This window comes from Natator depressus, chromosome 2 (assembly GCF_965152275.1).
Source record: "Natator depressus isolate rNatDep1 chromosome 2, rNatDep2.hap1, whole genome shotgun sequence".
Lineage (NCBI taxonomy): Eukaryota > Metazoa > Chordata > Testudines > Cheloniidae > Natator > Natator depressus.
In genome coordinates, this window is record NC_134235.1 from 38,013,995 (window position 1) to 38,040,532 (window position 26,538).

Here is a 26,538-nt window from a genome sequence, read left to right on the forward strand (position 1 = left end):
GTGCGCTCCCACCCAGTGCACAGTTGTTGGAGGTTTTTCCCTCAGCGACACTCTTTGGGGCGGCATGTGCACCCTCACCTGCCTCACATCCCCATACAAAAAAAGGGGGTCAGAGTTGCCCCCAACTCCCCCCCCATTGCTTTTTACCAAAAGACTACAATAGGGAGTGGAAGGAGGGTAGGTTGTGGAATGGATATATGCAACACATCTCAAAGGAAAACAGTTATTGCTAACAACAGGTTAGTAATCATTTTTCCTCTTCATATGATTGCACATATCCTTTCAACTTCAGGTGACTTTCAAGCAGTTTGATCTGGGCAGGGGGATTGGAGTCTCCCCGAATAATGATTGGAGGACCACACATCCAAATCTGGCATCATCTCTTGATTGCTGACAGATGACATAATGTGAAGCAAAGGCATGCACTGATGAACAACCAGCCACTTTGCAGATGTTACTCCTGGGTGAAATTTGCGCCACGTGTGCAATGCAGAATTTGTGCAGAATTAATGTTCTACGAAGAAATTCCTTTTTCCCTGCAGAACTGGCAATGCAGAGCTGCTGGCCACCTCTAGGGGTCACTGGACCCAGGAGAGCCCAGCTCCCCAGCTTGCAAATAGACACTGCCAGGGAGAGGAGCTGGAGGGTTCCAGGCAGCTGCATTTCCCAGCACACCCTGAAAGAAGGAGGCAATGTGCAGAAAACTCCATACAAGCCTTGGACCCAGCATCAGGCTGTTTCTCATGTTGGATCTCTGGGCTATGTGGAGAAGGGGGTGCGAGTGTCTGGGCCAGGGGGCCCTGTGACTGTACTCCTGGGGAAGGGGGTGCAGGTGTCTGCCCCCCCAACTGGGCTCTGAGGGGGAGATGGGAAGAGAAACAGGAACTGGGGTGTCATAGGGGTTTCTTTAATTCTCTACTCCTGGGGGAATTTTTTTTTGTCTGTATTGTTACATACATAGCTGCTGACAGGTATTTTGAAGTAAATTACCAAAATAATTGAAACTGGTGTGATTATATAGTGTTATTCTGACAAATTAAATTTGCAGAATTTTGCAATATTGTTCCAGAACATTAATTCTGCACAAATTCTGCAATCACAGAATTTTTAATTTTTTCTGTCATAGGACTGGAGAAAAATGAGTGATTATCAATTGGTGGGTGGACAGCCAAGGTAGCTGCTAGATGCCATTAGTTCCATCAAGGTCCAAGACCTTGTTGTTACAGATATAACAAAAATAGTCCAGCACATGACGGATCGGAGTCTGGACCAGCGAAATGCCTTTTTGGTGTGACCAAATGGAGAATCTTTTCCACTTTTCCAGGTAAGTAAACCCAGTAGAAGGCTTTCTACTATTTAAAAGTACATCCTGAAGCACCTTTGAACAAACCTTCTCCTGAGGAGTTAGCTCAGAGCACCCAGGCAGTCAGGTGGAGGGGGCAACCAGGGTCCTGAGAGTTCAGGTCTGCATCCAGTGGTAGTGGCAATGCAGCTCTGGGAGACACGGTCAGTAATGTGGAAAACCAATGTTGCCAAGGCCACATTGGAACTAGGAGTATGACTTGAGCGTGGTCCTGCCTGATTTTCATCAACTCTAGATAGAACTGGAGAAAAGGAGTGCAGGAGCTTGTCCGTCCAACGCAACAGGGAAGCATCCATCTGAGACCTTAGACTGTGTGCCCTGCTTAAGGGCAAAAGTGATGACACTTGCTGTTGACTGTAGTTGTAAACACGTCTGTATGGGGAGTCTCCCCCAATTTGAAAATGAATCTGGCCTTGTCTGCGCAGAGACACCATTCGTGGTGACTGGTGAAAGATCTGGTTAATCAGCCTGCACGATGGTTTTGAACACCCAGAAGGTGAGAGGCCTTGAGATGGAATGGAGTTGACAATACAAGAGTCCCATAGCCACACTGCCTCCTGGCATAGCACAGTCAAATTGGCCCCTCCTTGCCTGTTCACATAGAACATGGCCACTGTATTGTCTGTGAGTATGATTTCTTCCCTTGATGTGGGGAAGGCAGGCTTGACAAGCTAGCCGGACAGCCCTCAATTCTGACATTTATATGTACAGTTAAATCCTGAGCAGACCATAAATCTTCAGTCTGCAGGGACCACAGCTGAGCCCCCAGGGTCAAAGCTGGTTGAGAAGGAGCAAACAGAACCCCACACACTCATTTGAAGGGTCTGTCCACCAATACAGAGAGGCCAAGATTTGAATGGGTACCTGAACCACCACGTCTAGAGGATAACGAATCAGAGAGTACACAGATACCAGACACCCTTGCAACTTCCAGAGACAGAGCCTGGCAAGCCAAACTTTGTAAATCCATGAAGCCCTATGCCCCAGATGTCTGAGACAAGTCTGTACTGTCATTGTAGGATGGGCCTTCAGGTCTAACACAATGGTCAGCATCATCTGGAATCTTACCTGGGGAAGGAAGGCCTCGGCAGAGTCCAAGACCACGCCTATAAATTCTATCTTTTGTACAGGTGACAGGATTGACTTCTTGTATAGATGAGCAACTCTAGTGGAGTTGGAGTGGATGACTGACATGCCAGACAGTACCTATGCCTTGGACTGGCCTGTCACCAACCAGTTGCCTAGGTAGGGAAATATGTAAACTTCTGACTTCCTCAGGAATGCTACCACCACTGCCATGCACTTTGTGAACACCCATGAAGTTGCAGACAGGCCCAACGGCAGTACTGTAAACTGGCAGTGGCACTGATTTACCAAAAACCTGGAGGATTTCCTGTGGCTTTGATGCGTTGCCACATGGAAATATGTATCTTTTAATTCGAGGACAGCATACTAGTTTCCAGGATGGGAATAATGAAAGCCTGTGTAACCATGCAAAACTTTATTTTCTTCAGGTTTGTTGAGCTGTCACAGGTCCAGAATGAGTCAGAGACCTCCCTTTTGGGATCAAGAAATAATGGATCAGAGGAATAAAACCCTTTGCTCTGTATAACTGAAGAACTTCCTTTATGGCTCCCAACCGGAGAAGAGGTTGCTTCTTCTCTCCTCATGAGAGTGGTCTCTGAAAAGGGATGGAAAAGGAAGGTAGAAGCCTGGATAGAAAGAAACTGAAGAGTGTATCCCAATTCCACTGTGCATAAGACCCACTGGTCTGTAGAGATGTTGCACCAAGCACTTAGGTAGTGAGATAACCAGATGGCAAACTGTGAAGTAGGAGAGGTTGGCAATCCAGAAACTAGTAGGCTGACCTTGACAAAACACATCAAAATATTTGCTTAGAACTCCCAGGCAGTCTAGATGAACAAGTATCTATTGCAGAAGGAGAGAGCGGTCTTCTATAACATCTGCCCTCTTTCCTGGCCAGATCTTTGTGATGAGGTGTGAAAGAAGGATAACAGTGAACCTACTGAGGACAGAACAGCTTCCTCCTTAGTGCAGGTGTATAAATGCCCAAAGACTGAGTGTCGCCCTGAAGTCTTTTATGCTATGCAGTTTGTCATTTGCCTGCTTAGAGAAGAGCGATGACCATTCCAAGGGCAGATCCTGTATCATCTGTGAAGACCTCTTAAGGAATATCCAATGACTGGAGCCATGGGCATCTGCATATATTGTAATGGACAATGCCATGGCTCTAGCCACAGAGCCAGCAGCATCCAAACTGACCAGAAAGGAGATTCTGGCCACTAATTTACCCTTATCAACCATGGTGAGAAATTTCTGCCTCACATCCTCTGGCAATTTGTCTTTAAATTTTAATAGATTGTCCCAGAGGCTAATGTCATAGTGTCCCAGCAAAGATTGCTGGTTACCAATCCTGGGCTGCAGACCTGCTGTTGAATAAAGTTTTCTGCCAAAGAGATTCACTTTGTTTGCATCCTTTCCTTTCAGGATTGATGCCTGTTGACCCTGGCATTCTCTGTCATTGGCAGCTGAGAACAACAACAACCCTGGAAGGGGGTGGGTGAAAAAATGTTCATTTCCCTGTGAGGGGATATATCTGCACTCAGCCCTTTTTTGCTGGGAGGGAGGGAGGGAAAGTTTGAGTCTGCCACAGCATGTTAGTGGGCTCAAAGATAGCTTCATTATTTGGGAGTGTCATTCTAGATGGTTCCACAGAAGCTAAGATGTCAACCAGCCACTGTAAATGTAGAGTTAACAGGTCCTGATGAACTCTGTAATCCTCAGGGGATGATGAGGCACATTCCAACACCACTGCCTCATCATGCGATGAAGGGGAGGAGGACAAAACCAACTGTGGTGGAGCCTCCACCAATTCCTTTAAAGGGAGATCCAACAGACCAATTTTCTCCCGCTCAGTACCAAGCCTGGTATCAGGAATGGTCTTCCATGGGACCTGGCGTGGTAAATCTTGATGCCTACTCAAAGAAGCAGAGCAGGGAGGGTGTGGCGACAACCTGGAGGCATGCAGAAACCCCCAAAGGGTTCATAATGGCCATTGATAAGGCCACGGAGCCCAATTTCTGCCTAGGCATGGGTCTCTACTTGATGGCCAAGACAGAGCCTCCAGGGGATACCAACAATGGTAGGCAGTAGAAGGGGAACATTGATGTTTGTGGTCCAGGGGTGACATGTAGGAACCAACCTCAGAATCCGCAGATGAAGCCACCTCCTCCAACCAAGAAAGAGCTGTTCCTATGAGTGCAGAGGTTCGATGTCAGGTGCCTGGAGATGGCGGTTCTTGTGAGATAATGGCTGGCTTCCCTGTGGACGGTATCACATGAAGAGGCATGCAGGGAAATGGAGGCACTCACGGTATCATATGCTGGGATGACGACAATAAAGGTATCGTAGGTGCCAGTACTGGGCGAGAAGACTCTTGGACTGCCAGCAAAGCCTGCACAGAGAAACTCAGCAGAGTCTGCCTCCTGAGTACACAGTACCAAGACAGTCTTCTGTATGGTTCAATTAGATGCAGCCACTTCAGGGTCGGTCTCAACAGCACTGGTGCTGGCATCAGAGTTGACAGGATTAAAATCCCAGCAAATTTGACACCAATCCCTAACATGAGTCTCCTCAAGACACGTCAGGCAACTGGAGTGTGGGTCACTCACTGGCATCAAGTTTTTTTCAGGAATGTCAGGGCTTGATGCCGGTGACTGAGGTATGCCCTGGCAGTGGGAACTGAAGTGTTTAAAAACACTTCAAAAGAAAACCTATTTCTATTACTAACAAACACTAAAACAAATACCAACTGTACACAAATATGAGGGAAAGATAATTGGAATACCATATTCCAACAATCATTACAGCCAGTAAAACGGAACAAGGAGGGTTGGGGGTGGATCTGTCCTTTAAACCTTTGTGTGGTGGTGTGAGGCAGCAGAGAGCTCATGTGCCACCCCAATGGGTACTGCTAAGGGAAAAATCTCTGACAACCGTGCACTGGGCGCACACACACCTGAAGTTAATGGACATCTGCAATCACTTGAAGAAGAATGCAAACAAGGCCAAATCCACACACTAGGTTCAATAGACTTAATCTTATACCAGACCACCACGAATTACATTATCTTTTGATTTAGACAATTATAACTAATTTGATTAGTTTTCAGAACAGGTTAGATCTTATCACTACAAATCTGACCACTTCTCTCCATGATTACCTGCAAACTCTCTCTCATGGGAAGGTTATTACAGAGTTATATAGCCAATGTTTTAATTCTTACAACTGGAATGATTTAAAATACGTCAATTTTAATTCAAAACAAACAGCAAGTTCCATTCCTGAGGTTACAGAAACGTATACCATCAATACTTACCAAAATCACCTTTTCAAGCTAAAAATTTAAACATTTATTAAGTAACGTATCTAACTGAACATAAGAACTGACATAAAAAGTCAGGCTACTGGGCTAGATGGACCATTAGTCTATCTCCAAAAGTGGCCAGTACCAGAGCTGCAGTCAGAGCAGGGAAATTTTGGAGAGATCCACCAGTCTTTCCATCTCTGCTTCTGGCAGTCAGAGGTTTAGGGTCACCTGAGCATGGAGTTACACCCCTGACCAGCTTGAGTAATAGCCACTGATGGACATATCCTCCATGAACTTACCTACTTCTTTTTTTAATTCAGTTACACTTTTGGCTATCACAGCATCCCACGACAATGAGTTCCACAGGCTAATTGTGAGTTGTGTCAAAAAGTACTTCCTCTTGTTTGTATCAAACCTACTGCCTATTAACTTCATCAGTTGACCCCTCGTTTTTGTATTTTTGGAAAGGGTAAATAATGCTTTTCTATTCACTTTTTCCACACCATTCATGATTTTACAGTCCTCTATCATATTCCCCGCCCCCATCATCTCTTTTCCAGGCTGAATAGCCACAATCTTTTTAGTGTCTCCTTGTATGTAAGCAGTTCCATACCTTTGATCATTTTCGTTGCCCTTCCCTGAGCCTTTTCCAGTTCCACTATATCCTTTTTCAAATGGGGCAACCAGAACTGGACACAGTATTCAAAGTGTATGCACACCATGAATTTACATACTGGCATTACAATATTTTGTCTTATTTCCTATCACTTTCCTAATAGTTCCTAAAGTTCTGTTAGCCTTTTGACTGCTGCTGGGACTTGAGCTGAAGTTTTCAGAGAACTATTCACAATGACTCAAGATCTCTTTCTTGAGAGGTAACAACTCATTTAAAACCCACCATTATATATGAGTAATTGGGATTATTTTTTCCAATGTGCATTTCTTTGCACTTATCAATGTTGAATTTCATCTGACATTTTGTTGACCAGTCACCCTGTTTTGTGAGATCCCCCGGTAACTCTTTGCAGTCAGCTTTGGACTTCACTATCTTGAATAATTTTGTATCTGCTACTTCTTCATTACAGAAGTAAAAGGTAAAACCAATTTCTGTCATTACTGAGGACTGGGCAAATTGGCAAAGTGATGCATTTATAACTTTAAGAAAAAACACTGCAGTCTGGGAAACTGAAACTCTAATTAATTGATGAAAAATTCTGTTTTATCTCTCGATTTATCTAGCTTGCATTCCCTACATGGAAAGTGATTTTCCGTAGTTGTACTGTGGTTGAGTATGCAATACTACCCTTTCCCTATAAAATCCAAATTACTGTAAATTATTACTACCTGGTCTTATTCTTTGAGTCAAATTTCCTTCTCAGGCAAAATTCTAATGCACATTGTTGGTATTCAACAAACAAATAATACTAACATCAATTTTCAATCTTACCTAATATTACCAACATATCTGCCTCCACCCCTTCATTTATTTTTTGCTTAGTTAATTCATCTTGTACATAGATCTGTTATAACTATGTGTTTTTTGTTTGCAGTTGGTATACAAAAGGTGAAGAGTAATTCTTCAGATCACCTTTCAGACAGCAGTAATATCATTAATTCTTTAGTATCTCAGGAGTGGAGGCTGATTGAGGACATGCCTTTTTCCGGTAATAAATTATGGTTAGATCATCTAATGCCATGGAGATTAGGAGAGAAAAAAATATTTCCTGTAACTGAAACTATGTCTACATGGCCATGTAGTTCAGACTATGGGGGATGTGAACTGAAGAATGCATTGTATAACTGTTCTGTGTGGACGTTGCTAGTGCAAACTGAAAAGTATCTAGTTCACATTAACATAACCCCATTTGAAGAAGGCTGTGCTAATACGAACTAGGTACCTTTTAGTTTGCACCTGCAGCATCCACGCAGCACTTGGCGCACACAATTCACACCCCCGCAGTCTGAACTATGGGGCTGTTCAGACAAGCCCTGAGTTCCCTGAAAACTGCATGCTTTAGAAACAAATGTTGCCATTCTTATGGGTTCACCAACGTTATATACTTATCATAGAAGATAAGGGTTGGAAGAGACCTCAGGAGGCCATCTAGTCCAACCCCCTGCTCAAAGCAGGACCAACACCAACTAAATCATCCTTGAGCTAAGAGGTAACATTACTAGTGGAGAGAGGCTATGCAGTAGTCACAGCAACCTTCTATCATGATGTAGAGCACGACTGTACTTTTAAAATAAATTGATGTAATTAAGGTTAAGTAAATAGGAAAGTCACTGGACAGTTTCAGTGGATATCAACATATTGCTGATCAATATTCTTACCAACATTTTTATTTATTTATCTATTTTATTTATTTATTTTTCTCAAAGAAATGCACATGGAAAACTCATCCACGGGGTGGTAAAGAAGCATAACATTATGGATCTTTACAGGTTATTAAATCCAATCTTGACCATTATCCAACTTATCCTTTCAGAAAGATTTGCTATTAATATTATTTAAGTATATTGCTTCTTCAGATAATATTCTGAAAAGCAATGGTATGTTTAACTTTTGTTAAACTATATAACTATATTTCCATTTTTCTACCTCTACATATTTGCATATGCTATACATACTCTTCATCTCTGATTGTCTGTCTCCATTGAAGTCTGCAGACTTCTTTTGCTTAGTCTCTGAAGTAAAACTTTCTTCATCCCATTTGCGTAACTGAGCAGAAAAAGGGACAACTGGAATTGGTGGTAGCTTCTCTCTCCAACTTGGACCATCTTGAGCTATTAAAGTTCTTGTTATTCTGAAGACAAAAACACACATTTTTCATATTTTTTTTCTTTTTACAACTTAACTTCAATTTTAAAAATATTACTGCCCTTCAATTCTTTCACTAAAATTATTTAAGCAGTTATCAGTAAAGGGACTAATTAAAAAAAAATCTGATAGGCCAGGTCTACACTATCACTTATTTCGGTATAACTTTCGTCGGTCAGGGATGTGAATAAGCCACCTCTCGACTGATGTAAGTTACACCGACTTAGGTGTGGACAGGGCTATGCCTCTTGCGTGGTGGATTTATTTATGCTGATGGGAGAGCTCTCTCCTGTTGGCATAGAACATCTTCACCAGATGCGCTACAGCGGCGCAATTGCATCAGTGCAGCTGCACTGATGCAGTGCTTCCAGTGTCGGTTTGCCCATAGCGCCCAGTTTAAGTAGCATTGTCCTGAATTTTTTAAAAAGATCCTTAGGTTTTCTTCCTTAGAGTCTTTATGCTCTTTGTTGGTATTTATACAGGTCTTTTCAGCAAAGGAGAAACTCACATAGACCTGGCCAGTAAAGCATTTAAGCATGTGATTGTTTGGCTGGGTCAGAGCCTCAGCCAGTGCGTATTGAGAGTTCCCAGCCTCTTGCAGGATTGAGCCCTGAGTCCTGCTTAATGTATAAACTAAAACCGGAATTTTTTTTTTTTTTTGGTTAATTTATCTCAGATGTGAAATTAAAGGCATTGCTTGTAACATTATATACACTAGTTTCAGACACAAATGTACTTTTTACAGCAGTTGATGCCACATTAAATACATACAACTACTTTCTGAAACAATACTGCAACTCAAAGTATGTATTACATTGTATTTTAAGACCTTCTTGCTCTAAGTCTCTAATTAAGCATGAATTATTATCCCCATTTAAAAAGTAAAGAAAATACATTTAAAATGGTCTCTTAACTTGATTCTTTTCTTAAAGAAGTGTACTTTCACTGCTCCCAAATTGTAGGCAACTAGTTTATTCCAACCCATAGCAGGCCCAATATAAACCCCATTAAAGTCAATGGGAGTCACCTGATTGACCACAGTGGGCTCTAGATTAAGACCTAAATAAATAAATCTAACCTATAAAAAGCTTGACAACACTGCGTACATTTGATAGCATCTTTTTAAAAGAAAATATTAAATATTAACGAAAATGGATTAGAAACTTTTCTAAATTAAGAAAAAAGATCAGGAAGAGCTTAGGAACCAATTCTTGAAGGAAAATTCTGCACTGTCCAGTAAATTATGCTACATTCAAATTTTATTTCATAATCTTGCAATCTGCAGGTGTATCAATCCCACCACTGATGCAAAAATATATTATTATATATGACAAATCCTTTTTCATTAAAAGAAACAATTGATATACATCTGAAAAGGATTTAACAATGTTGGATGCAACATTAAAAATGAGGTTGGAACGGAAGAAAGTAATCCAGATTGACATTTCCTGCCCTTGACTTTAGTCTTTAAAATTGTTACAGTGCAGTATTTATACACTGAAGGGGTTTTTAACATTATAGTATAACTACAGAAGATGAACAGTTAGGGCCCAATCCCGGTCTCCTCGCTCCCACAAGACCAGAGCCATCCCATGCAATTCTGGGGCTCTACGCAGCCCCACCCACACCGCGGGGGGGCCCCAAGCCTCCATGGGGGGAAGGAGAGGGGTGGGCCCCGGGCTTCCGCGGGGCGGAGGGCGGGGCTGGCTTGGGGGGAAGGGGAGAACCACCCCCCAGCACACACTGGTGGAGTGGCTGAGGCTGGGTCGCTGCACTCCCGCTGCTGGTGAGTGCAGGCCCAGCCTGGCTGCAGAGCTCAGGGGAGTGGGGGCGGGGCTGGGGCGGTGCAGGGGCAGGGCTTGGCCTGCACTCACTGGCAGTGGGAGTGCAGCCACCCAGCCTCAGCCACGCCGCCAGTGAGTGCTGAGGGGAGGGGCTGGGGTGAGGAAGGGGCCCAGGGGAAAGAGGTTTGGGGGAGCAGGGGCCTGGGGAAGAGCCGGAGCAGGGGCTGGAGCAGAAGGCAGCTGCGCAGGGCACCTGGAAATTTGGTGTCCCAAATTTCCTGGTGCCCTGCGCAGCTGTGTGCTTTGCGTATGGGTAAGGACGGCCCTGCACAAGACCCTCAAAGGTCTACAAAAAGACTCTATAAGAGGTTGTATGCAGTGCTGCTGTACCAGTGCTGGTCCCAGGATATCAGAGACAAGGTGAATGAGTCAATATCTTTTAATGGACTAACTTCTCTTGGTGAGAGAGACAAGCTTTTGAGATTCCACAGAGCTCTTCTTCAGATCTGAGAAATGTACTCAGTGTCACAGCTAAATCTAAATACAAGGTGGAACATGTTGTTTACATAAATAGTTAACATATACTTCAAGGGACCATTCAAGGTGAATTGACCCATTAACACCTCTACAGTCATGGGGCTTTCCCTGAACAAGAGGCATCCCAAGTCTTGGAAACACTGCATTAAAGGATCTTATGATGAACACATCTGGTATGTATATGCAAGCTCATTCATCCTGGCCAGTGAATAGAGACACTAGATTTATGGTTTCAGAGTAACAGCCGTGTTAGTCTGTATTCGCAAAAAGAAAAGGATTACTTGTGGCACCTTAGAGACTAACCAATTTATTTGAGCATAAGCTTTCGTGAGCTACAGCTCACTTCATATGGCTTATTACAACGATCTGTAACCCACTAAACACCACTCCCAGCTTCCCAAATGACTGAAGATGTGTTAACAGGCCATTTTACCTTGAATGGTCCCTTGAAACAGGTGTTAACTACTTATGTTAAACAATCTATTACACCTTGTATTTAGCTGGGACACTGAGTACACTTCCCAGACTCAGCTCAAAAGTGTGCCTCTCCTACCAACAGAAGTTGGTCCAGTAAAAGATATTGCCTCATCCACCCTGTTTCCTATAAGAGGTTGTAACTATATTTACACAATATATTTTGTGTAATACAGATTACAAAAAAATTGCACTATTTTACAGAATAATAGACTGAAATGGATGCTGATACATTGATTTGTGTGAGGTACTGTTTTATGTACTATATTTATGTGCTATGTTGATTTATGCAATTTTTTTCAAATTTTAATCTTTAAAAAAAAACATTTGCATCATACACAAAATACAGGCAGCGCTCACTAATTCCACATTATCACCTAGCTGCTTAATTTCTTTTCAAGCTAATGAACAAAAAAAGTGTTCTCTAAACTAACAATAGGTGCCTTTCAGTAAGAGATATGTAAGGGTCCATGGTGGTGATGGATTACTGAGTTATAATTTTATTTTAATCTAGGCAAAATATTCTCTCACTCTAACTTGAATGAAGTAGCTCATATAAAATTAAGGGTACTATGCAAGTTGAACAGCCCTGACCTTTGCTTTGGTTATTTCACTGTAAAATAAGCCACGTTACACAGAAGGCAGATCACAGTATTTAGATATTGTTCTGAGTAAAGAGCAGAGTAACTCCACACTGAACCAGGACCCTGCTTCTTCCCTGCTCAGCCTTTCTCCATTTGTGGCTGTGTGCCCACAATCGTGCGCAGAGGGCCTGACCCAATGGGCACTGAAGTCAATGAAAAGACTCCTGTTGACTTCAGTGCATACTGAATCAGGCTCAAAGGGAGCAAGACTGTATTTGTCCCTGGTGCTTATAAAGGATGAATGGGCTGGAGGGGTGGCTCCTTGTATCCCACACCCCATCCAGTCACTCAACTGTGCTAGCGACAGTCTTGCACCAAGAATGGTGTTTTACAAGAAAACACTCATATAGTCATGTTGCAATGCTGGGATTTACTGGTATTTATCACAAAGATCCATTTTATACATAGGGCTCTACCAAATTCGCGGCCATGAAAAATGTGTCACGGACTGTGAAATCTGGTCTCCCCCATAAAATCTGGTCTTTTGCGTACTTTTACACTATCCTATAAGCAATGTTTCTCAAACTGGGGGTCCTGACCCAAAAGGGGGTTGGCAAGACTATTGTGGGGGGTTACGGTATTGCCACCCTTACTTCTGTGCTGCCTCCAGCTCCAAAGGCAGCACTGACGCCAGCAGCAGCGCAGAAGAAAGAATGGCAATACCACACCAGGCTACCCTTACTTCTGTGCTGGCAGCAACGCTGCCTTCAGAGCTAGGTATCCGGTCAGCAGCTGCCGCGCTCCAGCCACCCAGCTCTGAAGGCATAACAGAAGTGAGGGTGGCAATACCACATCACCCCTACAACAGGCTTCTGACCTTCTTTTGGGTCGGGAACCCCAGTTTGAGAAACACTTACTTAAAGGCTTTACATGTTTATATTTTCCGTTTTAAAATACATATTCATGCTTTGTTACAACCCTGTGAAATTTCAGATTTAAATATCTGAAACTGTGAAATTCAAGATTTTTAAAATGCACTGACCGTGAAATTTATGAAAATGAACCATGAATTTGAAAGGGCCATGTTTATACAGTATACTTTTCATATAAACGTTTGTAACAAAAGCTGCAGAGTTGTTCTGATGAAGTTTAATAACTGGTATTACAGGAAACATATTGGAATTTGAATCAATTAGAACGAGAAGTCCATTTAGTGAATGGAAGTGCATATACACAGTCCCCATGGCCATAGCCTATAGACTCCTCACAATAATTAAAAAGGAACAGTAAAAATATCAGTCAATTCAACAGAAAATTTAAAAACAAAACAAAAAACTAGCCACAGAAACCTGATGGTATGCAGTCAATGGTAAAATGCCACTGATTAAAAGCCTCACTGAAAAGAAGCTTACCAAACCTGGGTTCTGGAACCCCATTATAGGGAACAGTTTCCATAAGCAAGGTCCCTCAAATAAGAGTGCTTGCTACCACTCTTGCAGGGTAACGTATCAGGCACCAAAAAAAAAGTCATTCAACATATTCTAACCAACATGACAAACTCTCTTATTAATAGTGGACTGCAAAGCAAAAATAAATAAATTGCTCACACCCTTCAATGCTTCCTTTATGATGTACACAGAATCTCAAAGTTTTATTTTAACAATTCTGCTTGTCTTTTACATGACTAATAATAGGAACCTCAGGAGCTCCATTTTTGCTTGTAAGATTTTTGGAGGACTTGGTTATTTAGGTCAGTCTAGAAGATAGCCTGAATAAGATTCCCCTTCACCTAGGGGTGAAAGATCAGCAGGTCAGTCAACTTCCTGTGATATCACCAATCAGATCCCCGAGGATCTTAAAAAGTTCTCCAATAAAAATAGGAAGCCAAGACCTGATATTCCTAACGTAAAAGACATGTAGAAAATATTATTTAAAATACATTTGAGGTTATCCCTTTACATCAAAAAGGAACAGGAAAGGTAGAAATGCCACCTTTTTTCCTTTGCAATTCACTACTTAAACTGTTTCTTTTAAAATTGTTTCTCTTCTTCACTGAAACTGAGTATTTTCCTTATTTGGTCAGCTATTTAAATTGAATTTAGAAATGATAAAAATTTTAAAATAAATAAATTGTATTTAAACTTACGCAAGAGGGCTATGCTCTAAAAACAAAATCTGAAAGCCAAAAATGAATTACCAGCAAAGGAGGAGAAGGAAGAAGCAGCTGAAATAACATGAAGGGTTGCCAGGGAAGAAAGAGTAATGAGTAGTGAAGCTAAAAGCATAAGGAAGGCCTAGAGAGGGAAGAAAAGGGAAAATGTTAAGGAAGAAAAAATAGGAAGTTTAAACACTAAGTAAGTTACAAGAATGTCAATCGGGAAATTTCTAAAGTGCCTGTTTGTAAATAAAAGATAGTGATACAGGAGGTAAAACCATGAACACCAATTGTTTTACATCCGTAATTTCACCACACCAGGAACTCATCTAGTACCAGATGTAGACACTGATGTACTAGCAAGTTTACTCTGCACTTAAAGAGAACATCCTTTACAGAAAATGTTAAACTAAGAGCCCTTCTGGTGCACACACACCTACAGTAGAAGTTAAAGTTATCGTTCGCTTTTCAAAAAGCATAGGGAATAACCTCAATGCCCCGTCTTCCTTTATAAAACAGGTTCTAATACTGAAGGTTGAATATATGTGGGCTATTGCTCAATGCATACTGGCTTCTCTGTTCTCATACACAATATTTACAGTAGAAAAAAAGCAAATACAGTTCTGTGATTCATAGAATTACTTACTATAAGTTAAAGGAAATAAGTATGACAACGTTTGAAGTATCAAGCACAATTCTGTACACTTTTGTTCTAAACATAATTACAGAAATTAATTATCTGCAATTGGCAGCACGAATGATGGGGTTTTGAAACTATTTAAAAGGTTAGAAAAATTGTATTTCTTAGACTATACACTGTGTAGACAGTGACTATAACTACCAATATGTTTGTACAGCTCCAGCACATCAGGGCCTCAGTCATCATCAGGACCTTTGGGTGATACCAGAATATAAATAAGAAAAGAAGGGTAGACCTTATAGTGTTATCTCACCTGGTAAAGACAAAAGTTAAGAAGGGGAGGAAACTGAAGCCCCACCCAAAAAAGTAAAGCCCTTTAAATACAGCTGTAGTTAAAAAAAAGAAAAAAAAAAGAGAGAGAGACTCTAAAAGCACTGAGGTTCTATGTATATACCTTCTCAGTAACTCCCATATTTAAATCTGCTCTGTATTCGAATATCAATAACTAAATTTTTTTTTTTTTTTTTTTTTTTAAAAAGGTGATGCTACCCTCATGAGCTGTATGAGGTACAAATCTCATACTCTGGAAAAATATTGTTACCCAAACACTGAAATACAGCTCCCCAGAGTTCCATCTCACTTTTACCGCTGGCAGCTACATGTAGAACATGCTACACATTTTAGTATTTATGAATTTGGTCTTGAATATATGGGGCACTTACGTTGTATGGCAAGAGAGTGAGATTCTCTCTTGTCTGCTTCAGTGTTAAATAGATGACCAATGCAGACACTGAAACAAGAGAGTTTGGCACACCACTAGCTTAGAGACCTTTCTGTCAAGAACATCATGTGAAATTATTGTTCTGCTCCAGCCAAGATAGTATTTTGTCATCTAATACAAGAATAAAGTTATGCAGACCCAAGTATTAAGGGCAAAATTCTCAAAGACCCAATGGAAGACCTCAGCTTTAACATTCTGCTCTCCCCATATACATGCATCTCTCATTGAGGTCAGCAGAGTAGAGAGAGGAGGATATTGGGAGTTGATATCTGCCATGGAGAACTTGCAGGAGATTTCTGCCTTAGGTTATAAAATTTAAATCACATATAAAGGAGTAAAATATCCAGCACAAAACAACAAAACATGAAATTCTGCTGACATGGATTAAAATCAAATTTTTAATATAGTCCCAGGGAAGTGGCACAAGCCACTAATAAGCTACTGTTGACAAGTGGTAGCACAGTGAAACTTAATAGGATCTCTGTGCAGGCTAGAAGATGTCAAACATTGGCACTTCAGGGATCAGGAGTCCTACAAGTTTCATTTTGCTGCTGTCCTCACAGAATACAGAACACAGAATTAAAAAGAAATGAGGAAAGCACAGAACAAGAAAGGAGGAACAATACAGTGTGGGTAAAGGACAAATGACAGAACAGTAGAAGAAAAAAGATGGTACATTCACAGGTGCTGAAAGCAAAAGAAAAGTGCCCCCTTCAAGTTCACATTCATGGTTTAATTGTAGAGTGAATACAACAAATGGGAAATGATGTTACTGTGAACACAATTAAGAACAAACAACTGGTGTTTCTCTATATACTTCTAACTCTGAGGCACATAGAGGAGAGTGAGTAGATAAAGGAAAACAAATAAAATAAAATATAAAATCCTATTTTTCCATTCAGCATCTTATAAGAACACAAAAGTCACAAATTGAGGTTACCTATTAACACTGTCATTTGCTGCCTGGATCCCACTGTCTATCTGTAGAACCATTTTATAATCAACATACGCCTGCCGATATCGCTCTATGGACTCATATGCCGTTGCCCGTCGCAGAAGAGGTTTAAGGGAAAATGGATGAAGTTCCAGAGCTCTTGAGAATACAAAAGAAAAAAGATTACAAGCAGTGCAGGGCTCAAACCAGAATGGTCATGTAAATCTAATGAAGCCATCCAATGATATAAAGAACTATACATAGTACGTCCATTATTTCATTTTGGGGTTATCTTGACAAAATAGGAAAGCAGATCTGGAGTGGTTTATTACCAACTAAAAAGAACCTCCGAAATGGGAACGTAGCCATGTACATGCTAGTATATTTTATTACAATGTATTTAACTTAAATTTGTTAACTCAGTCTGGTAACCTACTTCCTCCACAGTGAACGCATTTAAGGCCCATGATACTTAAAAGCATCTTAATGTGGTTATTCTGCTTAATCTTAATGGGATGATTATTCTGCTTAAGTGGTGCTTAGATCTGTGTGGATCTCAAACTTATGCTTGTTCTGTCTGCTTGTTCCTCTAATAGCTTTCAGTTCCTCCGTAGTTGTAAAACATGAATAATACAAGCAGTACAACACTGCCTGTTGGCTGTGATCAACAGGCTAGCATACAAGGAAAAAATGGACTGTTTTGGCAGGATGTCTCCCAGATGCCACTGCTGCTGATGCAGTCAGGCAGCAAGTTCAGTCTCTAGGGCAGCACAATGAGCACTACTTCTAAACTACATGGACTGCTCCAGTGACATGATGGGTTCACAAAAGCACAAAATGCCCACAAAAGCATTATTATTTAAAAAGTGTCTTTTGTTAATGGGACAATAGGAGTATTGCGATTTAGAAGATTCTAGGCAGCTAGATGTTAGGATATGTACTCCTGTATATGTCTAAATAATGAAGACAGTTGTGTTTAAAAGCTTCCAAGATCTCTTCTACTGCTAAGTACAGTTTAGAATAGCAATTATGCATCATTCCGTAGTACTTACCAAGGCTCAACTACTGCTCTTAACTTTCTTTTAACCTTGAAAACACTAACTAATTTTCAGGTCCATAACACCTAGAAATTTGGTGCGATCTAGAGGGTAGATACAAAGTCAGATGGAAGGGGTGCATTTCTTGGGGACTACCAGCATCTGGGAGGTGAAGCTAGCCAGTAAGCATTTCCAGGGTATAGCTGGAGGGTAATGTTAGTCAGCTGACAGATTATGCCATAGCAGTAATATGGGGAAGTGGAAGCTAGTATAAGGGAGCTACATCCTGCCTTCCACAGACAAAGGGTAAGTTACACCAAACCAAGGCCCTTATGCGGAAGAGGAGCTAAGAGGATTCCTGGAAGCCTCTCAAGAAACAAATATTAAAAGACAAATGTGTAAAACATTTTTGGGGTTTGGTTTTGTTTTTTACATCAAGAATACAAGCACTATGCCATCCCTGGCCTTGCTGAAGTCAATCATTATTAAACCTTACCCATTTCTGTTGTGCTGCATACAGCAAATCTAATAGACATGTACATATTTGTTTAATATTGTTTCTATTTCCGATTCCTCCTAACTTCTGTCTAATTTGTTGTGTCTGCTCATTATGGCAGAAACCATACCTCTCTGTCTATACAGAAAGTGTGTAGCATATTATGGGTAGTACCATAAATTAGTATTATACTGATGATTATGATATAGGTTTCCATTAGAGAGAATACAAAACACAGGTCACAGTATTGTTTTCAATGGCAGAGTTATATTCAAAGAAACAGAACAAGCAATTTATTGCTATAATTTTGTAACTTTATTTGGTCAGTAAACGTCTGTCTTTTTCAACTATCTTATATCTTCACTAATTACAACAAAGTTTAAATTATGCAGAGTATTAGAAAGTATATGAAAAAAAAAACCTGCTCACTCTTAGAAAACTCCTAAAGCAGATGGTAGACTAGATACAATATGTTAGCAGCTTAATTAATAAAAATTCAAAGCTAAATCTATATTATTATATCCAGTTATTAATATTTTTATACTCTAGTTATATGCGTGAGTGAGTGAGTGAGTGAGTGAGTGAGTGAGTCAGTCACATTCTGGGGTGCAATCCAGACCAGTGAAGAGTTCTGTCACCTCTTATCCTGTAACCCCAAGTGCCTCACAATGCCTTGTTACTATAACTCTCTGCCTGGGACACCCACTGTAAGCAACAAACATGCACTCACATCTACATATTGGGCAGCCCAGGTCCAATGCTTTGGATCCTGGAGCCTGCCTGGTAAGGCAACTCCATGCTCTCCACAGGTCTGGTTTGCACTCCAGAACGTTACAGCCTGGCATTACAAAAGTGGCTGATGAGAGCTCTGACTGTATGGTATCCTGTTTAACCCCTAAAGCCTTACACTCAATCACTGCTTATGAAATTCAACAGAAATTTTAGGAAAAACAGCAATACTTTTAAAAAAAATGTGGGTTTTTTTTGCAGGGGGATTGAGGGTACCTGACCTTCAGCCAATGGTGCCCTACAACAATGCACCATAAGTAGACAGCAGAATTCTAGCTGAGTTTCTGAACACAATTGTAACACAGATTGTGAATATGATGAGTGTACATGCAAAACAATTTCTACTGTAAACATACCTAAAAATGGTTTCAAACAAGGTAGAGCCTGTTTTCATTTAACGTTAACATTTTGTTCATTTAAGCCTTCCATGCATTTCTATGTACATTTGGGAAGATTTAATTGTCTTTACACATCAACTTATTCAATATTCTTAAGATTACCTCTCCCCTAGTAGTGAGTGATTCATAACATATTTTAACAGATAAAGATTCCTGTCAATATGACAAGGAACTGGTCCTTCCTTAGAATGACTCAGTTAAAATAGTATTTTAATAACGAGAAACCAATTAAAAACGTTTAATCATCAATAGGAATGTTGTTTCCCTACAAGAAAGAGTGCTGTTTACCTGTTACAATCTTGAATGCAGTCACTGCAGTTGCCTTCTTTAAGGTAACATGCTGCTCTATTTGAATACAAGATACTTAGATCATCTCGACTTTGTACTCCTAAAATTATATGCAAGTACAATGAAAGTTCATTATTTAAATATCATTGAATTAGAATTAAAAAAAAGACTATAGTATGTTCTGAGTTACACTGCACTGCTGCAGTTTGCTGATGATGCAAAGCTTCAAGGAGCTTTTTATTCAGTATGTCACCTACAATGCATATAATTATTCTAGTACATAAACATATGCAAACATCCCTGTCACTAAGAATTATCAATCTTTCTATTCATTTCACTCTACTGTACTTTATGTGACTCATTTTGTAAACTGACTATTATTCATCACAAAGGAATTTACAGCCTGTCAGTTTCTGTCAGAAATCTGTGGATAGGCTATGATGGTTAAATTGTGGTTCTTTTAATAATAACAGCAATTCTACTTTTTTCATAAGGTAACACAACTCACCTAAATTGATGACATTTTCAATTGCCTCTGAATACCTCAGCACAGCCTCTCCAAACTGTCCATTCTTAAATAACTCATTTCCTTCACTTTTCAGTTTTGCTGCAGTAGGAGGAAGCAAATTAGAAATGCTTTTCCCAGCTGATGACGATTCTGTCCCATGTGAACTGGAGGTTTCCTTCTTTACATCATTGCTTTCATTCTTTTTTTTACCATTTAGATAACCATTAACTTCACCTTCATGGTCTGGTAAATGTTCAATTGTCTTTTTCTCGGATATGCCTTTTTTTACTCTCTTCTCAGTGTATTCACTGTGCTTCTGCATCTCTGACTTACAGCCACCTCCTTTGCTGGAAAACTTTTTTTGTACATTCCCCATTTCACTTTTAGTTGGAATCTCGCCTCCAAGTAGTACACCAGTTTCTACAAGGAAGTTAATCAGCTAGGTCAGAGTTTGCATCATTGGAAGGAACTATTGTAAAGGCAATGGAGGGGTGTATACCAAAGTCCACAGCATAAAATACTTCAAGAGTCTTCCTTTATAAAAACTGATTTGCCACAGAAAACACTCAGAATACAGATTAATTTCGAGTAATAAACAGTTCCCAATACATAGTAAGAACATAATACTTTCTTGTCAAATCTGTTTTCTCCTTGCTGAAGAACAACTTATAGCACTCCCCTTTTCTTACATAATGGAATGGTACAGAATTTACCTTGAATTTAACCACTTAAATACTGAATGTTAAATAAAAAGCTGACACTAATTTACATGAAAATGCAGATTTACATGGTTTCAATCAGCAAATCACAATTACTTGTCATGTTAGAATTAATACATCAGCAGCAAATTAAATTGCTTTACTAATAGTTCATGAGAAAATATTACAGCTATCAAGCGATCAAAAAAATTAATCGCGATTAATCGCACTGTTAAACAATAATAGAATACCATTTATTGAAATATTTTTGGATGTTTTCTACATTTTCAAATATATTGATTTCAATTACACAGAATACAAAGTGTACAGTGCTCACTTTATATTTATTTTTTATTATAAATATTTGCGCTAACAAAAATAGTATTTCAATTCACCTCATACAAGTACTGTAGTGCAATTTCTTTATCATGAAAATTGAACTTACAGTGGTAGAATTATGTACAAAAAATAACTGCATTCAAAAATAAAACAATGTAATACTTTAGAGCCTACAAGTCCACTCAGTCCTACTTCTTGTTTAGCTGATCACTCAGACAAACAAGTTCGTTTATATTTTTAGGAGATAATGCTGCCCACTTCTTCTTTAGAATGTCACCTGAAAGCGAAAACAGGTGTTCGCATGGCACTGTTGTAGCTGGCGTCGCAAGATATTTACGTGCCAGATGCACTACAGAATCATATGTCCCTTTATGCTTTGACCACCATTCCAGAGGACACGCATCCATGCTGATGATGGTTTCTGCTCAATAACAATCCAAAACAGTTTTCAGAGAAGCAGCCGTGTTAGTCTGTATTCGCAAAAAGAAAAGGAGTGCTTGTGGCACCTTAGAGACTAACAAATTTATTTGAGCATAAGCTTTCGTGAGCTACAGCTCACAGCTCACTTCATTGGATGCATTCAGTGGAAAATACAGTGGGGAGATTTATATACATAAGGAACATGAAACAATGGGTGTTACCATACACACTGTAACAAGAGTGATCACTTAAGGTGAGATATTACCAGCAGGAGAGCGGGGGGGGTGGGGAAGGGGGGGTCGGAGAAACCTTTTGTAGTGATAATCAAGGTGGGCCATTTCCAGCAGTTGACAAGAACGTCTGAGGAACAGTAGGGGGTGGAATAAACATGGGAAATAGTCCACACAAGAGATCCACTTCCTGGACACTATGGTGCTAATAAGCAATGGTCACAAATACCACCCTATACCAGAAACCTACTGACTGCTATTCCTACCTACATGCCTCCAGCTTTCATCCAGACCACATCACACGATACATTGTCTACAGCCAACCGCATTTGCTCCAACCCCTCAGAGACAAACACCTACAAGATCTCTAGCAAGCATTCTTACAACTACAATACCCACCTGCTGAAGTGAAAAAACAGATTGACAGAGCCAGAAGAGTTCCCAGAAGTCACCTACTACAGGACAGGCCCAAAAAAGAAAATAACAGAACGCCACTAGCCATCACCTTCAGCCCCCAACTAAAACCTCTCCAATGCATCATCAAGGATCTACAACCTACCCTGAAGGATGACCCATCACTCTCACAGATCTTGGGAGACAGGCCAGTCCTTGCTTACAGACAGCCCCCCAACCTGAAGCAAATACTCACCAGCAACCACACACCACACAACAGAACCACTAATCCAGGAACCTATCCTTGCAACAAAGCCCGTTGCCAACTGTGTCCACATATCTATTCAGGGGACGCCATCATAGGGCCTAATCACATCAACCACACTATCAGAGGCTCGTTCACCTGCACATCTACCAATGTGATAGATGCCATCATGTGCCAGCAATGCCCCTCTGACATGTACATTGGTCAAACTGGACAGTCTCTATGTAAAAGAATAAATGGACACAAATCAGACATCAAGAATTATAACATTCAAAAACCAGTTGGAGAACACTTCAATCTCTTTGGTCACTCGATTACAGACCTAAAAGTTACAATTCTTCAACAAAAAAAACTTCAAAAACAAACTCCAACGAGAGACTGCTGAATTGGAATTAATTTGCAAACTGGATACAATTAACTTAGGCTTGAATAGAGACTGGGAGTGGATGGGTCATTACACAAAGCAAAACTATTTCCCCATGTTTATTCCCCCCATCCACTCCCCACTGTTCCTCAGATGTTCTTGTCAACTGCTGGAAATGGCCCACCTTGATTATCACTACAAAAGGCCCCTCCCCCCCGCTCTCCTGCTGGTAATAGCTCACCTTAAGTGATCACTCTCGTTACAGTGTGTATGGTAACACCCATTGTTTCATGTTCTCTATGTATATAAATCTCCCCACTGTATTTTCCACTGAATGCATCCGATGAAGTGAGCTGTAGCTCATGAAAGCTTATGCTCAAATAAATTTGTTAGTCTCTAAGGTGCCACAAGTACTCCTTTTCTGGATACAAAACAGTGTGGACCAATGCATGTTCATTTTCATCATCAAAGTCAGATGTCATTAGCAAAAGGCTGATTTTCTTTTTTGGTGGTTTTGGTTCTGTAGTTTCCACATTGGAGTGTTGCTCTTTTAAGACTTCTGAAAGCATGTTCCACACCTCCTCCCTCTCAGATTTTGGAAGGCACTTCAGATTCTTAAAATTTGGGTCGAGTCCTTTAGCTATCTTTAGAAATCTCACATTGGCACCTTCTTAGCATTTTGTCAAATCTGCTGTGAAAGTGTTCTTAAAATCAAATATGTGCTGGATCATCGTCCGAGACTGCTATAACATGAAACATATGGCAGAATGAGGATAAAACTCAGAGCAGGAGACATACAATTCTCTCCCAAGGAGTTCAGTCACAAATTTAATTAACGCATTATTTTTTTAATAAGCGTCATCAGCATGGAAGCATGTCCTCTAGAATCATGGCCGAAGCACGAAGGGGCATACAAATGTTTAGTATATCTGGAGTGTAAATACCTTGCAACATCAGCAAAAGTGCCATGCGAACACCTGTTCTCATTTTCAGGTGACATTGTAAATTAGAAGCAGGCAACATTATCTCCTGTAAATGTAAACAAACTTGACTGTCTTAGCAATTGGCTGAACAAGAAGTAGGACTGTGTGGACTTGTAGGCGCTACAGTTTTACATTGTTTTGTTTTTGAGTGCAGTTATGTAACAAACAAAAGAAATCTACATTTGTAAGTTGCACTTGCACAATAAAGAGACTGCTCTACAGCAATCTTCCAGCAGCTCCCATTGGCCTGGGGCAGCGAACCGTGGCCACTGGGAGCCGCGATCGGCCGAACCTGCGGACGTGGCCGGTAAACAAATCGGCGCAGCCCGCCAGGGGCTTTCCCTGCACAAGCGACGGAACAAGTTTGGGAACCACTACTTTACAGTCCTTGCATGAGATTAACTGAAAAATACTATTTCTTTTGTAATTTTTACAATGCAAATATTTGTAATAAAAATATAAAGTGAGCATTGTACACTTTGCATTCTGTGTTGTAATTGAAATCAATATATTTGAAAAGATATAGAAAAACATCTAAAGTATTTAATGAATTTCAGTTGGTATTTTATTATTGTTTAACAATGGGATTAAAACTGCGATTAATCATGATTAATTATTTTTAATCGCAATTACTTTTGAGTTAATCGCATGAGTTAACTGCAATTGACAGCCCTAGAATATATATATCTACCCATCAGAAGTCCCCGTAAATAACATGGAAAGGAGAAATTTTTAATTCGTCTTCTTGTAATATATCAACATAGCTCAAGAAAAAGAGGTTTCATATGAAAAGGTAAACATAAGGACAAAGCATAGCCTTATATGAGTTCAGATTAAAGACACACAATAATGAAAATTAACCCTAAAATAAGCTTTAAACAATGTCCAGAAGATAAGAAAATCCACAAAATCACTGAATCAGATGTAACCTTAGACAAATCCCTCATCTATCAGAATGGCCTATCACCATAGTATGTAGGTATTTAATTTTATTCATTAGAGGAGGTTTTGGAAAAAAACTGATAAACTAAACAGTAATGAATCACCAGGACCAGATGTTATTCACCCAAGAGTTCTGAAGGAACTCAGATATGAAATTGCAGAATTACTAACTGTACTTTGTAAACTATCATTTAAATCAGCTTCTGTACCAAATGACTGGAGGATAGCTAATGTGATGCCAATTTTTAAAAAGGACTCCAGAAGTGATCCTGGCAATTACAGGCCAGTAAGCCTGACTTCAGTACCAGGCAAACTGGTTGAAACTATAGTAAAGAACAAAATTGTCAGACACATAGATGAACATAATTTCTTTGGGAAGAGTCAACATAGTTTTTGTAAAGGGAAAATCATGACTCACCAATATACTAGAACTCTGAGGGGGTCAACAAGCATGTGGACAAGGGGAATCCAGTGGATATAATGTACTTAGATTTTCAGAAAGCCCTTGACAAGGTCATTCACCAAAGGTTCTTAAGCAAAGCAATCTGTCATGGGATAAGAGGGAAAGTCCTCTCATGGATTGGTAACTAGCTAAAAGATAGAAAACAAAAGGTAGGAATAAATTATCAGTTTTCAAAATGGAGAGCGATAAATAGTGGTGTCCACCAGGGGTCTGTACGGGGACCAGTCCTATTCAACATATTCATAAATGATCTGGAAAAAAGGGGTAAACAGTGAAGTGGCAAAATCTGCAAACTATACAAAACTATTCAAGATAGTTAAGTCCCAGGCAGACTGCAAAGAGCTACAAAAGGATCTCTCAAAACTGGGTGACTGGGCAACAAAATGGCAGATGAAATTCAATGCTGACAAATACAAAGTAATGCACATCAGAAAACATAATCCCAACTATACATATAAAATGATGGGGGCTAAATTAACTGTTACCACTCAAGAAAGAGACCTTGGAGCCATTGTGGATAGTTGTCTGAAAACATCCACTCAATGTGCAGCAGCAGTCAAAAAACAAAACAAAACAAAACAAACAGACTGTTGGGAATCATTAAGAAAGGGATAGATAAGATGGAAAATATGATATTGCCTCTATATAAAACCATGGTATGCCCACATCTTGAATACTGCATGCAGATGTGGTTGCCCCATCTCAAAAAAGATATATTGGAATTGGAAAAGGTTCAGAAAAGGGCAACAAAAATGATTAGGGGTATGGAACGGTTTCCATATGAAGAGCGATTAATAAGACTATATCCGCAAAAAGAACAGGAGTACTTGTGGCATCCTAGAGACTAACAAATTTATTTGAGCATAAGCTTTAGTGGGCTACAGCCCACTTCACTGGATGCACAGACTGGAACATATAGTAAGAAGATATATACACACACACAGAGAACATGAAAAGGTGGAGTAAGAGGCTAATTAATTAAGATGAACTATTAACAGCAGGAGAAAAAAAACTTATAGTGATAATCAAGATGGCCCATTTAGACAGTTGACAAGAGGATGTGAGGATACTTAACATGGGGAAATAGATTCAGTAAGACTGGGACTTTTCAGCTTGGAAAAGAGACGACTAAGGGGAGATATGAGGTCTATAAAAATCATGAGTGATGTGGAGAAAGTAAATAAGGAAGTGTTATTTACTCCTCCTCATAAAACAAGAACTAGGGGTCACCAAACGTTCTGTTCTGTTTATTCCCCCTGGGGCACCAGGCATTGCCCACTGCTGGAAGACAGGATCCTGGGCTAGACGGACCTTTGGTGTGACCTAGTATGGCTGTTCTTATGTTCCAGAAATTTTGACCCTTGAAAATATCAGTAAGGCAACTGTACCCTCTAATCATTTTTTGTGTCTTGGTACCATCAGACTAGATGCTGGGTTTTCCTTTTATCTTAACTGACATGC

The 26,538-nt window shown here is 40.1% G+C and overlaps 1 protein-coding gene across 3 annotated transcripts in view; it reads right to left on the minus strand.

Moving 5' to 3' along the window:
- SPAG1 (sperm associated antigen 1) overlaps positions 1–26,538 on the minus strand; it is a 65,998-nt gene that overhangs the window by 15,389 nt on the left and 24,071 nt on the right. For all 3 annotated transcript variants that reach the window (XM_074944031.1, XM_074944032.1, XM_074944030.1), the window contains 4 exons: positions 19,981–20,400; positions 19,473–19,572; positions 16,471–16,623; positions 8,386–8,561 (listed from right to left, as the gene is read on the minus strand). In XM_074944031.1, coding sequence (XP_074800132.1) covers positions 8,386–8,561; positions 16,471–16,623; positions 19,473–19,572; positions 19,981–20,400 — 849 coding nt within the window. The remainder of the gene's footprint in view (positions 1–8,385; positions 8,562–16,470; positions 16,624–19,472; positions 19,573–19,980; positions 20,401–26,538) is intronic.